Below are 15,275 nucleotides of genomic sequence, written 5' to 3'. Positions count from 1 at the left end.
AGGCTAAGACACGGTTAGGGTTAGGGTTAACACAGGGTAAGAGCAAGCGTTAGGGCTAGGAGATGGTTAGAGCTAGGGCTAACATAGGTTAGGGGCTAGGGTAAGGGTTCACACCGAGGTAGGGGGGTTAGGGCTAGGGTTATGGCCCGACCTTTTTAACCCCATCAGTCCAACCCCTACCTGTCTAGCTTTGCCTGTCTAACCCCTACCTGTCTAACCCCTACCTGTGTAACCTCACATGCCTAGTTTAACCTTTCTAATTCCGACTTGTCTAGCCCTATCACCTAACCCCTCCCTGTCCAACCCCACCTTTCTATTCCCACCGGTCTAACCCCACCTGCCTTGGCTGAGGGTAAGTATACAGTGTAGTATTTAAAACAATATACCTTGAATTTATGATTTGGTTGTGTGTTGAGAGTTTATTTGTTATCTCATTCCCTCCCCTTCTCTCTCTCCTTATTTGGGCACTGACAAATTGATAGCGATCTCCAGATGGCAAATTGACCAACATTCTTTTCCTTTAGAGTTTGGTGGGTAATTAAGCTAACCATTCCAGTCGGCTAGTGAAGCATAGCAATATGCTAATTCATGCATATATTAGCATTTTTAGGTAGAAAAGAAGTGACACCAGCTGTATCATATTAGGGACTTGGAAAAAGGACTTTACACAGCCAAAATAACGAGATTCACAAAGTGGTTTCACACCCAATTAAGACAAAAGCAAACTGTGGACGAGGGTTAATTGGGAAAAGATTCAGCATTCCTTTACAGGAATAAGGCTTCCCTTTTCCTTCAATCCCTTCATCCTTAATCCACTCCTGCGTCACTCAATCAATCCTTCAATCTATCATCAATCTAACCCTAAACCTAACCCTAGAAGGCAGCAATAGATCCTATGTCTCTACTGGGGGCCAGCAGTAGATCCTATGTCTCTACTGGAGGCCAGCAGTAGAACCTATGTCTCTACTGGAGGCCAGCAGTAGGTCTCATGTCTCTACTGGAAGCCAGCAGTAGGTCTCGTCTCTACTGGAGAACAGCAGTAGGTCTCGTCTCTACTGGAGGACAGCAGTAGATCTCGTGTTCGTGCAGCTTGACTAATGAGATAGGACGGCTCAGAGAGAGGTCTGTCAGGACTGAATGCTCAGCTGGCATTGAGCTCACTAACACTCCTCCATGAACGCTGGATACTGGGACCAGGAGCTCATGGGTCCTTGTCAGCTGGAATAGGATGAAATGAAAAGGAGGAGAGTGAGCGTCGAGGGGAATGCTGGGGTTTGTCTTTTGCTGTGTGGTCAAATACCTGCAGAGAACCCTGAGGCCGACCACCAGGGAAAGAATGGAGGGGAGGACGATATACCTGTAGGCCTTCTGCAGCAAGATGCCCATCATTAGGGACCGGACAATCTGCTGGTAAAGGACCAGGCTATCTGCTGGTAAAGGACCAGACTATCTGCTGGAAAGGGACAAGGCTATCTGTGGAAAGGGACAAGGCTATCTGCTGGTAGAGGACCATAATATCTGCTGGTAAAGGACCGGACTATCTGCTGGAAATGGAGAAGGCTATTTGCTGGTATATATCATGTTAGTGAACTGTGCTACTCCCCCAGTTTCTGGGGGAGTAGCACTTGATAGAACTTGATTAGAACTTGATAGAGCGAGAGAGTGAGAGAGAGAGAGAGAGAGAGAGAGAGAGAGAGAGAGAGAGAGAGAGAGAGAGAGAGAGAGAGAGAGAGAGAGAGAGAGAGAGAGAGAGAGAGAGAGAGAGAGAGAGAGAGAGAGAGAGAGAGAGAGAGAGAGAGAGAGAGAGAGAGAGAGAGAATCATGATATGGCCGTTTCCGACACAAGCAGAGATAGACAGTTTACTTTTGGTTGTATTATAATATATGATTATATTATATATTTCACTTGGATGTTGAATGGGACTTGGACACATTTACTGTTTTAGACCATGATCATTTAACATCAATTGTTTTCAACTAATTATTTAGGGTATGCTCTAGACTATAGCACAAAACCTATAATAGTTTAAATCTGCATTCCACTCCAGAAACACCTCTGCTAGTTTAAATCAGTATTCTGCTCCAGAATCACCTCTACTAGCTTAATTCTACATCCTGCAACGGAAACTTCTCCACTAGTTTAATTCTACTATCTGCTCCAGAAACACCTCTACTAGTTCAAATCAGTATTCTGCTCCAGATACATCGCTACTAGTTTAAGTCTACTTTCTGCTCCAGAAACACCTCTACTAGTTGAATTAAGTATTCTGCTCCAGATACACCTCTGCTAGTTTAAATCAGTATTCTGCTCCAGAAACACCTCTGCTAGTTTAAATCATTATTCTGCGCGGCGCTCGGGGTGAGTTGGGATTCCTTCCCCTGCGTCTGGTCAGCTTTAGATCGGCTGCTGAATAAATAACACACACATAAGCACACACGCACGCACGCACGCACGCACGCATGCACGCACGCACGCACGCACGCACGCACGCATGCATTCAAGCACGCATTCAAGCATGCAAAGCAAGTCCTGGAAACATCTAACAAACACTATATACATGTATAAACATGCACCTTTAGTTAGTTAAGGTTAGAGCCGGAAAAGGGACTTTAGTAACTTAGGGTTAGGGTTAGGGGCAGGATAGGTCTTCAGTAAGTTAGGGTTAGAGGCTGGATAGGGGACTTTAGTTAACAAAGATGTTTTTTGCAGTATAGGAAGGCTTCCTTCATGAGGTATAATAGCTGGTTTAAAAATGGGATTTCAGTCTGTTAAGGGTAAAACTAAATGGTTTGAATTTAATGCTTTTTGAAACTGAGTCGGGAGGGGGAAGTGAGACCAATGGTGGATATGCCCTTAATTTTGAATTACTAGAGTTCACCATTGGATATACTAGAGTACACCATTAAATATATTAGAGATCACCATTAGATATACTAGAGTTCACCATAAGATATGCTAGGGTTCACCATGAGATATACTAGAGTTCACCATTAGATATGCCAGGGTTCACCATTAGATATACTAGAGTTCACCATTAGATAGGCTAGAGTTCACCATTAGATATACTAGAGTTCACCATTAGATAGGGTTCACCATTAGATATACTAGAGTTCACCATTAGATATGCTAGGGTTAACCATTAGATATACTAGAGTTCACCATTAGATAGGCTAGAGTTCACCATTAGATAACTCTATTCCTCACTCTATCACTCTGTCACTCTATTTCTCTTCCTCCTCTCTCTATCACTCTATTCCTCACTGTCACTCTATTCCTCACTATCACTCTTCCTCTTCCTCCTCTCTCTATCACTCTACTCCTCTTCCTCCTCTCTCTATTATTCTATCACTCTAGTACTCTATTCCTCTCTCTATCACTCTTCCTCCTCTCTCTATCACTCTATCACTCTTCCTCTTCCTCCTCTCTCTATCCCTCTATTCCTCACTCTGTCCCTCCATATCTCTTTATTCTTATTCTCTATCACTCTTCCTCCTCTCTCTCTCACTCTACTCCTCTTCCTCCTCACTCTGTCACTCTATTCCTCTTCCTCCTCTCTCTATTCCTCACTCTATCCCTCCATACCTCTTTATTCTTATTCTCTAACAGTCTTCTCTTCTCACTCTAGCCCATTGTGTTTCGGTTGCCCTAAGCTATTTATTGTACAAATCTTTCTTCCTTTCATGTTTCTGAAGTCAGCTGTTGGCTGCTTTTCCATTTGACTCCATTTAGAGCCTTTGGCACCTAATAAGAAACGACTATAAAATATGCGTTAAAATCAAATACAATTTCAATTTGTCATTAAGGAGACAATTTAAAGATAATGAAAAAGGCAGTGGCTTTACGCCTGTTATTATATCTCATTTATTTGCTATGGCTACAATTTAGTCAGAAGATTGACTGCATTTACCATTTAATCCGATTTGAGAATCTAGTCGAGGAGTCTGGCTGCTGATAGCTTTAGTGGTCCTTAGATCAGGGCAGTGGTCTATGAGTCAGGGTGGTGGTCTTTAGCTCCCGGTAGTGGTCTATAGGTCAGGGTAGTGGTCTATAGGTCAGGGTAGTAGTCTATAGGTCACGGTAGTGGTCTGTAGGTCAGGGTAGTGGTCTATAGGTCACGGTAGTGGTCTGTAGGTCAGGGTAGTGGTCTATAGGTCAGGGTAGTGGTCTTTAGCTCACGGTAGTGGTCTATAGGTCACGGTAGTGGTCTGTAGGTCTGGGTAGTGGTCTATAGGTCAGGGTAGTGGTCTGTAGGTCAGGGTAGTGGTCTATAGGTCAGGGTAGTGGTCTGTAGGTCAGGGTAGTGGTCTATAGGTTAGGGTAGTGGTCTTTATGTCAAGGCAGTGGTCATTAGGTCAAGGCAGTGGTCATTAGAAGTCTTGAGACTTGAGAAGTGTGGGCGGAGCTCTCATAACGTGTTTCAGCTCATATTTAATTGACTTGAAAAATGGATTCTCCCAACCAATCAGGGAAGAGATGTCCTGATTGGTTTGTGTCGACAGACTCTGTGTTGAGACACCAGCACCTGACAGAACATTTATTGCTCCTTTACTCTCTCTCCTCTCCCTCTCTCCCTCCCTCCATCTCCCATTTTCTTCCTCTCTCTCCTTCTCCCTCTCTCCTCTCCCCCACTCTCCTCTCCTCTCTCTCTCTGTATCTGTCTCCATTCCTCCCTCCATCCCTCTCTCCCTCCCCTCCCTCTCTAGATGTCCATGTGGGAGGAGCCCATGGTTTCCCATCTCTGCCGAGATTAACACTTGAGATAAACACCTCTCTCCTCTCCCTCCCCTCCTCTTTCTATCCCCTATCTGCCCTCTATCTCTCCTCTCTCTCCTCTACCTCTCCTCTATCTATCCTCTCTCTCCTATACCTCTCCTCCTCTCCTCTCTCTCCTATACCTCTCCTCCTCTCCTCTATCTCTCCTCTATCTCTCCTCTACCTCTCCTCTCTCTCTCCTATACCTCTCCTCCCCTCCTCTATCTCTCCTCTCTCTCCTATATCTCTCCTCCCCTCCTCTATCTCTCCTCTCTCTCTCCTATACCTCTCCTCCCCTCCTCTATCTCTCCTCTCTCTCCTATATCTCTCCTCCCCTCCTCTATCTCTCCTCTCTCTCTCCTATACCTCTCCTCCCCTCCTCTATCTCTCCTCTATCTCTCTCCTATCTCCTTTCTCTCTTGGTGCATTGTGATGGTTGAACGCTTAAAGGGACAGTACACAGGGGTTTAACAGAAGAGTTGATGTTTTATTGTTTATTTACAGCATTTTGACCAGGAGTCGATTATGAAGAACTCTTCAAGTTTCATCATTAATATGACCATTCATAACTGCAACTCAACTGTTAATTATTCTGGTGAAATAATGTGCATGACCTTTGACAAAGTGGACATATCGAAATGAAGAACAGCAGAAAAAGTAGGGATCCCTGTGTCCTGTGAGAGTTCAAAGTTCATCATGACCATCGCCTTTCTTAAACCTAATCTTAAACCTCAGATGTACCATCTCACCCCTCACCCCTACTGCCTCACCCCTTCACCCCTCACCCCTACTGCCTCACCCCTTCACCCCTCACCCCTACTGCCTCACCCCTTCACCACTCACCCCTACTGCCTCACCCCTTCACCCCTCACCCCTACTGACTCACCCCTTCACCACTCACCCCTACTGCCTCACCCCTTCATCACTCACCCCTACTGCCTCACCCCTTCACCACTCACCCCTACTGCCTCACCCCTTCACCACTCACCCCTACTGCCTCACCCCTTCACCACTCACCCCTACTGACTCACCCCTTCACCACTCACCCCTACTGATTCACCCCTTCATCACTCACCCCTACTGCCTCACCCCTTCACCACTCACCCCTACTGCCTCACCCCTTCACCACTCACCCCTGCTGCCTCACCCCTTCACCACTCACCCCTACTGCCTCACCTCTACTGCCTCACCTCTACTGCCTCACCCTCACCCCTACTGCTTCCCCCCTGGTTTTCTCCTGATGAGGAAAATTCAACGAAGACACACAAACTCTCACTACACACTCACACTCAAACTCACACTTACGCTCACACTCACACTCATCCACACTAACACACTCACTCTGACCAACCCAATCTCATTATGACAACCGCCTGCATTTCTAAACACGATAAATCATTTGAGAACCAGAAGTCCAGCTTCTCTCACCTTGGCTCATTGTAGTCCATCCTGCTCTCTCTCCCTCCCTCCCTCTCTCTCTCTCCCCCTCCCCTCACCCCCTCTCCCTCTCCCTCTCCCTCTCTCTCTCTCTCTCTCTCTCTCTCTCTCTCGCTCTCTCTCTCGCTCTCTCTCTGGTACAACGTGTGTACGTCTGGTTCTGGAGCCTTTTCATCTTCAGAAGAACCCTGGTGTTCTCTAGGAGTTCTTAGCGTCTGCATTAACATGTTGAGGGATGAGGGGTAAGGGTAAGGGTTAGGATGAGGGGTAAGGGTAAGAGTAAGGGTTAAGATGAGGGGTAAGTGGATGTGTGGTAAGGGTTAAGGTTAGGGTAAGGGTCAGGATGAGGGAGGAGGGATGAGAGAAAGTGGATGTGTTTGGTCTGGCCGAAGCAGAGCATTTGAAGGGTATGTTTAAAACACTTCTCAGCATCACAGGATGATATTTGTAGAACCTTAGTAGCTGACGGGTCACAGCATCTGAAAACATCCAAACGATATGACAACATGATGTCTCATGCCTTTAAGTTTGACAATGTACAAAGGAACACCACTATATATGCCACTGTGTTTCTTCATGAAGGCCTTCGTTGTCAAGGGTTGAGATCATCTAACCCCGCTGGTGGTCTCCTCTGAAGGATCTGAACCCTCGCGGGCCTTGAGATTAACATCAACAAGACATCCTTCTCCTTCTGAGAGCTTCTGAGAAGATGGCAGCGATGAGCAGGATCCCACAACATCAAACCAAACATGAGCTTCATCACATGTTCTTCCACATTTGTTGTCTCAGTAAAAATGTGAAATATAAAAGCAATATAGCCTTTCCTGAAAAATCCAACACAGAAACGTGATGTGCTTCCTTACGTTAGCGTTCCATATAAGACTTTTGTGTTTGTTGTTTGTTTGTCTTTGCATTTATCTTAAAAGCAATGTGCCTTCTTTACACCTCAGACTAAAGTGAGCCATATTTACAGCATTGACGCCAATTTACCATCATACTGTTCCTTTGAGATGAAAGAAGAGCGACATTTAAGACATATTCATTTTTTGCTTGTGCTGAACTTGTAACGCATCAGCACTGGCCTCAAAGGCCATTTAAAATGGAGGACAGAATAAATAAAACCCTCAAAGACAATCAGCAGGTGGGTGGAGCCACCTTCACCACCATGGGTTCCTAATGGCTGGAGTTTCGTAAGCAAAGCATTTGGAAAAGGACCATCCATGTTCCATTATATTTGATTCTCAGTGTGTTCACTGCGGTCCAGCGTTTGGTACGTTCACCAGAGGAACTCCAGAGGCTTTAAGTCTCACTGCAGGGCAACAGAAACTCTTCTCAGGCATGCTGTTTGAAAACACTGAGAAAAAATAAGTAGTATCAGAAAGTTGGCTTTCAAAGCTTCAATTGTTTGTTGTTCTGAATCTCAGGTATCCGTTTGGTTCGGCTCCTTCCCGATGATCCTAAACCCTTCTGAGTTTAGCTAGTTGGATTAGCTAGCTGAGTCAGGCTGTCTGAGTTAGCTTGCTGTGTCAGGCTGGCTAAGTGTAGCTAGTTGAGATATTCTAGCTGAGTCAAGTTAGCTGAGTTTAGCTAGCTTGGTTCAGCTAGCTGAGTTTAGCTGGCTGAATCAGGTTCACAGAGTTTAGCTAGCTGAGTTCTGCTAGCGAGTTATGCTAGCTGGATCTAGCTAGCTACATAGCTGTGCTAGCTCCGGTTCTGGTGGGCTGTTGGGGAGCTTGGAGTGGAACAACGTCAAGGAGGCTCTGATGCGCTCCACCTCGCCGGCCGGCAGCTTTAGGCGATGGCGCAGAAGGCAGCTGAACAGGTCCAGGGGCCGGGGGGCGGGAGGAGACAGACGGTTGACCCTGTCTCTCATCTCCAGAAGCATCATGAACGCTGCCTCCTGAGTGCCTTGTGTGTACGGGTAGTCCAGCTGCAGGATGAGATCCTTCATGCCCTCAGGGTCAAAGGGCATGCTGTATCCAAACACCTTCAAGCTGTTGATCTTCATGGAGCCCATGTTTGACGTCTGGTCTTCCCCGTCCAGCGGCTCATAGAACAGTGTTTCGTTGACCACAGGGTCGTCCGTTACGATACGGCTTCGCAGGTAAATGTGCACCGTTTCAAAAAAAGACTTCCACTTGTTGCCCAGCGTCAGAGTCCAGTTGTAACACAGGGCTGTGGTCATGGGGGGGTCTAGTCGAGTCCTCTCCCAGTCAGGGAACACTGGCTGATGAACCGGCATGAACCAGCTCTCAGAGTGGCTCCCTCCAAACGGATTGACGTAGATGGCGGGAACCGGCTCTAAGGTGGAGTTCTTAGTGGAGCAGATCTGGAAGGAGATTCCCATCAGCATGTGGATGAGGTTGGACTTGTTCTTGTTGCTCTTCAGTGTCAACAACATCCTCTTCCTCCAAGCAGGATTGAACCAACTGCCCAAGCGAACATCGTTGCTGATGTAGATGGCGTGGACCTCCACTCTGCTGTCCAGACGCTGTAGCAGATATTTCACCTGGAGGCAGATTGGCACATCATGAGGCACTACGACAAGACACTGTGAAGTCACTGTAAACACAGACACTATGGAATCAATGTAAACACAGACACTGTGAAGTCACTGTTAACACAGACACTATGGAATCAATGTAAACACAGACACTGTGAAGTTACTGTAATCACAGGCACTATGGAATCACTGCTAACAGACACGGTGAGGTCCCTGTTAACAGTAACAGTTCCACATGTCCTGGGGAGGGGGGCGCTACCTCGCTGTCGGCCATGTCCAGGTCAAAGTTCAGGTAGCGGTCCAGAGACGCTGCGACGCTCGGCCGGCAGGATCCAAAATGGAGGAAGTTGCTGTGGTGACAGGCTCCACAGCGGGTGGTGTTGTCAGGAGCGCAGGCGGAGCAGGAGCTGGGGGAGGAGCCCACCACACAGGGCACGGACCCCTGGCAGGAGGGCTGCTCCGCAGGACAGCTGCAGCTCCGCCCCTCCTCGGAGAAGGAGCCCAGGGCGCCGCGCTCGCTGCAGTAGAGCAGAGACTGGACCCCGGACCACCAGGAGGAGAGCCCCCTGCAATCACACACACACACACTGAGGGAGGGCCGGGACACACACACACACACACACACTGAGGAGGGACCCGGACACACACACTCACACACTGAGACAGGACCCGGGACCACAAGGACGCCAGCCCCCTGCACACACCCACACACACACACACACACACACACACACACACACACACACACACACACACACACACACACACACACACACTGCAAGCTATTCACAGTGTTTCTACAGCCTGTATTCTCCGTGGTATACAGCCTGTATTCTCAGTGTTAAACAGCCTGTATTCTCAGTGTTGTACAGCCTGTATTCTCAGTGTTGTACAGCCTGTATTCTCAGTGTTATACAGCCTGTATTCTCAGTGTTATACAGCCTGTATTCTCAGTGTTGTACAGCCTGTATTCTCAGTGTTGTACAGCCTGTATTCTCAGTGTTGTACAGCCTGTATTCTCAGTGTTATACAGCCTGTATTCTCAGTGTTGTACAGCCTGTATTCTCAGTGTTGTACAGCCTGTATTCTCAGTGTTGTACAGCCTGTATTCTCAGTGTTGTACAGCCTGTATTCTCAGTGTTGTACAGCCTGTACCTCTCCCTGGGCAGGTGGATGCGGGGCCGCCGGGGACACCTCCTGCTCAGGGTAAACAGCTTGCGGACCGTCTTGCGGGCTTTCCCAAGGATCAGAGCGCTGCTGGCCTCCAGCTGGGCGAAGCGCTTCTGCAGCTGGAGGTCGCCGGTCCAGGACTCAGCGATCTGGGACACATTCAGGAAGTGGTGCGTGGGGAGGCGCCGCAGGAAGGACTTGAACTCATCTGAGGAGGAAACCACTAGTGAGCGATGGAGAGAGGCTGAGAGCCTCCTGGGGAAGGACCCGACCTGCAGTTGCTGACGGCGGGCTGGAAGACGGGCAGCGCTGGGAGCTTATTTTCTTCTTCAGTGCATCAGACACTACTCGCCACAACCCCCACCCTGACGTAGCCTCTGATTTCCAACTGTCACCCGGTCTCTCTGCCTTCACGCTGCCGTCTCCCTCTGGAATCAACAAACTCATTCATAAATCCAAATCTTCCTCCTGTCACCTTGACGCCCTCCCCACAGTCCTGGTTAGAGCTTACCTTCCCTCTCTGCTCCACCTCATAGCAGACCTCATTAACTCCTCCCTCTCCACCGGCATAACCCCTATTTGAGTTGACCCCAACTACTTCAAAAAATGTTGTTCAATTTCCAACCTTCCATTCATTTCCAAAATATTAGATAAAATAGTCACCCTCAGCTCCATTCCCACCTATCCCACCACAATCTGTATGAACAATTCCAGTCTGGATTCCGCCCCCTCAATACCACTGCAACGGCCCTCATTCAAATCACTTGCTTAATCCGATTAAAGCCATAGTTCAACTATGCTCCTCAATCGGAAAACTGCAATTGTCTCAGTATACATGGCAGTGAGGAAATCTATTCATTGGTCGAATGACTTCATATCCCCGTAAGATAGGTGGCGCTGTGCCCATTTCAACTAGTGGAAACAGAGCCACCGGTTGACCTCTTTACGTCACTAGCAACAACAAACTCAGCCGGTCGCAGCATTCGAAACAGATGTTTTCAGTAGACAGCTCTAGGTTCACTTCGGGTCCATGTCATTTCTCAGACGCTCCATTGTTCCGACCTCTCGGTCGTATCAACAATCCCTTTCACCTCTATGTCGCGTTTCAATCTTGACTTCAGAGAGTCAAAGCAAAAGAATATCCCTCTCAGTTCGGCCGCGGCGCAATGAATGAATAAAGATCGTAAAAAAACATTTGTTTTGACAGATGTGCCCGAAGTTACAATTTTACCACCTCATTGATGACCAACACTTAGAACGAAATGTACTTTTAATTCAGCCTCGGGTGAAATCGAAGTGTTGCACCCTTCCTGCTGTTCCCTGACCGTAGTCGAGGAGCACACGAGAGACGTTCCCTCCAGGGCCGATGTTCTCTCGGGGGTAACACCCTTCACTTTGTCTGGCAGTCGGTCTGCTTAGAGGTCGGAATGAAGCGGCCACCGATTATTGACAGGCTGGGTACTTTATTCGTAGTTCAACTGACTTAACAGTACACGTTTGCACAGACACAACCGGAATTGTTCATTCACTAAACTGACAAGCGCAAACGCTCGCTCTCCTTGCTCGTCCACTCACTCACTGCAGTCACTCACAGACACACTGCCATTCTCGTGCACACACATACGCTACTCTCGTAACAGAAGCTTAGTGTGTACTGAATGCATGTTGATGATTATACACTTTTTGTAGGGGGTAACTACATTGGCACGACACCAACTTCCGCCATCTTCCGCCACCTTTTTAAATAAATCGCTGTTTCTCGTTTTCCGACGGCGACCACAACAGGACTATCCAGTGGTGTAGTCTACGTGATACGCAGGTATACGCCGTATACCCACTAGGAACGCACCAGTATTTGCGTATAGCCACTTAAAAATTTGCACGGATACGTATCAATCGTCTTGTGACAGATCTTTCACTTCTGTGTTTATTTTTCGGAAATATCGGTTGGGTATAACTGCAATAAAATACTTTAAGCAGGGGAAGTTATCTCCTACATTCACCATTCATAAAATTCCCGCTGCGCACTCGCGCTCTGCCCTGTCTCAGTTACGAAGCGCGAAGCTGCCCCTGCATCTCTGCACGTTAGTTGGCGGGCCAAGCCCCTCCTTCTTGCGTGTGTGTGCGTGTGTGTGTGCGTGCGTGTGTGTGTGTGTGTCCAGTCCTCCCGTATTAATGTGTAAACCACATAATAAGTAGTCAACAGAAAACAATGTTTTAATCCCACTTCATATCTCCTTGTTACTTTTAGATGAGAACCCCTGGCCAGCCTTTCAGACTGGGTGTCAGGCTAGGGAATTTAAAAAAAGGCATCCTTGGTTAGAGTGGAGGGAAAAAAGGTTATAGGTAAATGTCAGCCAACATATAGTTGGTATACACAATTGAAATTGAAATTGAAATGTTAATCACTATGCAAATGAGAGTATAGCTAATTCATGGTCATTTTTAAGGTGCAGTAATTTCACACTTTTACACAATTCAATTACTGTATGGTATGTTAGATAACAACAGTAAGAGCTCAAATTAGAGCAATTGAAAGAGTGAAACATTAGTCTCCTGTCATCTCCTTCTCATGCACTGGTTAGCCATGGATGTAAACAGTTCATTCAATTATTTTGAGTAGATTTTGTCCTTGTTTAGCATGTGCTATTGCTACTATAGATATACAAAGGACCACTTGTAATTTTTGTGTTCTATTTGTTCACACTGTTATTAAAACAGGTTCTTTCCATGATTGTTGATAATCGTTATACTCTTAAATCAGCGGGTTGTAGACCCCTGCGTTGGTGAGTGTGGTGCGACACCCCATACATAAAAACTTTCATACGGTATCTCCGTAAAACGACGGCGAAAGTTAAATTTTTTGAACGTATATTACGGACATACCGGACAGAAATTTTACGGAGGGGAGGAGTCTCGGAGGAAAAACGGACATAACGGAGAATCACATAGGAATGAATGGACTTTCGGTCGGAGACGGTTGGATCGCATACGAGAATGTACGTATGTGGAAACGAGGCGTAAGCGCCACACACGTACACGTACCGGCCGGACGGGTTTGTACGAGGCTGGGAGGGAATCATCGCAGTATACCCACTACAATAAAATAGACTACACCACTGGGACTATCGTCTCCTTGTACTTCCGGCTCACGCTCCCCGGGAAAAATCTCAAGCATGCGCAGAACGCATAATCCGATTCCAATCCGTTTGACCGTAAACATGCACGATTAATTCGACTATGAGTAACTCGATTTGACTCGACTTTAGTCCGACTAAGGTGTATACATGCATCTTAATAATCCAATCATAGTCGGACTAAGCCAATAATTTGACTTTCTTGAGTGTCATGTAAACGCACTGACTGATGCCCTCCTCATTGCAGCTGACCCTTGACTCCTCACCATCCTCAACCTGCTTGTGTGAGTGTGGCCTTTGAAACCATCACCCACACCATACTCCTCAATAGACTTGCATCCATTGGCATTCATCACACCCCTTCAACTGGTTCTAGTCCTACCTCTCAGGCTGCACTCAGTTCATCAAACTAAAGTCCTTCACTTCCCAACCCTCCTCCGTCACCACATGCGTTCTGCAGGGCTCGGTCCTCGGGCCCCTACTTTTAAGCATCTACCTCCATCTTCCTCTATCGGCAATATCTTTCGTCACTATAATAGTCACTTTCACTTGTACACTTGACACACAGCTCTACCTCTCCACCAAACCTTCCTCCATCACTCCGACTTAAAAACCTGTTTTTCCTCCAATTTTCTACAACGTAACAGCAATAAACCAGAATTTACTCTCACTGGTACTAAATCCACACTCTCCCAATTCCATAGCTTCTCTATTCCAATCAATAACACTCCTGGTTTCCTCTCCCCCAGGTCAAGAGCTTGGGTGTCATCCTCGACAGCACACTCTCCTTCCAACCGCACATAAATAACATCACCCGCATTGCTTATTTTCACCTCTGCAATAGTAACCGTCTCCGGCCCTCCCTCACCACTGACTCCACTGCCATCTCATTCACAGTCTGTTCATTCCAAGGCTTGACTACTGCAACTCCCTCCTCTTCGGTCCCCCCCCAAAAATACTCCATGAACTCCAACTGGTCCAAAACTCAGCAGCACGTATCATCGCTAGAACACAGCCCTCTCACCACATCACCCCTGTCCTTCACCAGCTTCATTGGCTCCCGGTTCATTTCCGTATTCAATTTAGAATCCTCCCCTACACCTTCAAAGCCATCCATAATCCTGCCCCCACATACCTAACAGACTCAATTTGCCACTCCCTCCCGTGCACTCCCCTCCTCCTCCTCTGTACACCTCACTGTCCCCTCTGCCCGTCTCCCCACGACGGGGGCAGGGCCTTCAGCCGCTCTGCTCCCCTGCTCTGGATGGCACTACCCCCTGACATCCACAACACCGACTCCATATCCTAGTTTAAATCAAAGCTCAGGACTCCCCTTTTCAGATTTGTGTACCCCTCCTGATCTTGCCTTCCCACATCACCACATCACCATTACCCATTGGCCACTTTATTTGTACTGTTTATTTATTTGTCTTCTTGCGTATCTGCTACTGACTGTATGAATGTTTTTCTAATGTACGGTGTCCTTGAGAGCCATGAAAGGCGCCTTTAAATAAAATGTATTATTATAATTATTATTACTCAGCCCCCGCATGCCCGGGGACCAGCTGCAGCAGGCAGGAGCCCCCCGGTAACCTGGGGGTCCCCCCGGTCTGGGATACCCCCGAGGCACCAGGGGGCCCCCGGCTGACCAGGTGCCCCCTGGTCTGGGATACCCCTCGGTCAATGTTCCTTCACACTCACCCCCCAGGAGTGCTGGTGTATTAAAACGATGTAGAACTCAAGGTGCTACGATTGCTTGTGTCCAGCATTCCAGTGCTGATAACCGTAGCAACCGGCTCCCCTGTAACAGCTACAGAGTAGCTGGTTGCTATGGTAACTGTCATCCCCTATAGTTACAGTCTAACTATAGGCTATGACAGGTTTGGTTTCAACCAGAACCTAGTCTGTTTACCTTTTAGTAACCCCATCCTTTAGAGGAGAGCAGCAGAGCGAGGGAGAGTCACACACACACACAAACACACACACTCACACAAATAAATATATGTGTGTCCTTCCGTGTCATGCTTCAATGAGTTGACTGCTTGGTGCCAAAGGCAGCATCTCCCATGCTCAGCTCTCAACCCTATAATCCCCAACTCTCTCCATTTGCCTCTTAGAAAGAGTCTTCTCACAACTGCATGGTTCCCCACAAAGCAACACGTACCAAAGGCCGACCTCATCAGCCAACCAACGGGCCTTGATGGAAACATGATGTGTTGTGGAGGTGAGAGGTCTTTACCTGAGGCGGCTGAGCTAGAAGATAGAGACTCTGACC

At 47.5% G+C, this 15,275-nt stretch overlaps 1 protein-coding gene across 1 annotated transcript in view; it reads right to left on the bottom strand.

Annotated features, from left to right (window-relative positions):
- Positions 1 to 5,876: 5,876 nt before the first annotated feature.
- brinp2 (bone morphogenetic protein/retinoic acid inducible neural-specific 2) overlaps positions 5,877 to 15,275 on the bottom strand; it is a 41,679-nt gene continuing 32,280 nt past the window's right edge. Inside the window, exons 7-9 of the mRNA XM_030364543.1 lie at positions 9,849 to 10,071; positions 8,953 to 9,259; positions 5,877 to 8,699 (exon numbers count right to left, since the gene is read on the bottom strand). Of these exons, the coding sequence (XP_030220403.1) occupies positions 7,875 to 8,699; positions 8,953 to 9,259; positions 9,849 to 10,071 (1,355 nt within the window). The 3' untranslated portion in view covers positions 5,877 to 7,874. The remainder of the gene's footprint in view (positions 8,700 to 8,952; positions 9,260 to 9,848; positions 10,072 to 15,275) is intronic.

Source organism: Gadus morhua, chromosome 8 (assembly GCF_902167405.1).
Source record: "Gadus morhua chromosome 8, gadMor3.0, whole genome shotgun sequence".
NCBI lineage: Eukaryota > Metazoa > Chordata > Actinopteri > Gadiformes > Gadidae > Gadus > Gadus morhua.
The sequence above is the reverse complement of the archived record's forward strand: the minus strand, read 5'-3'. Positions and strand labels throughout refer to the sequence as shown.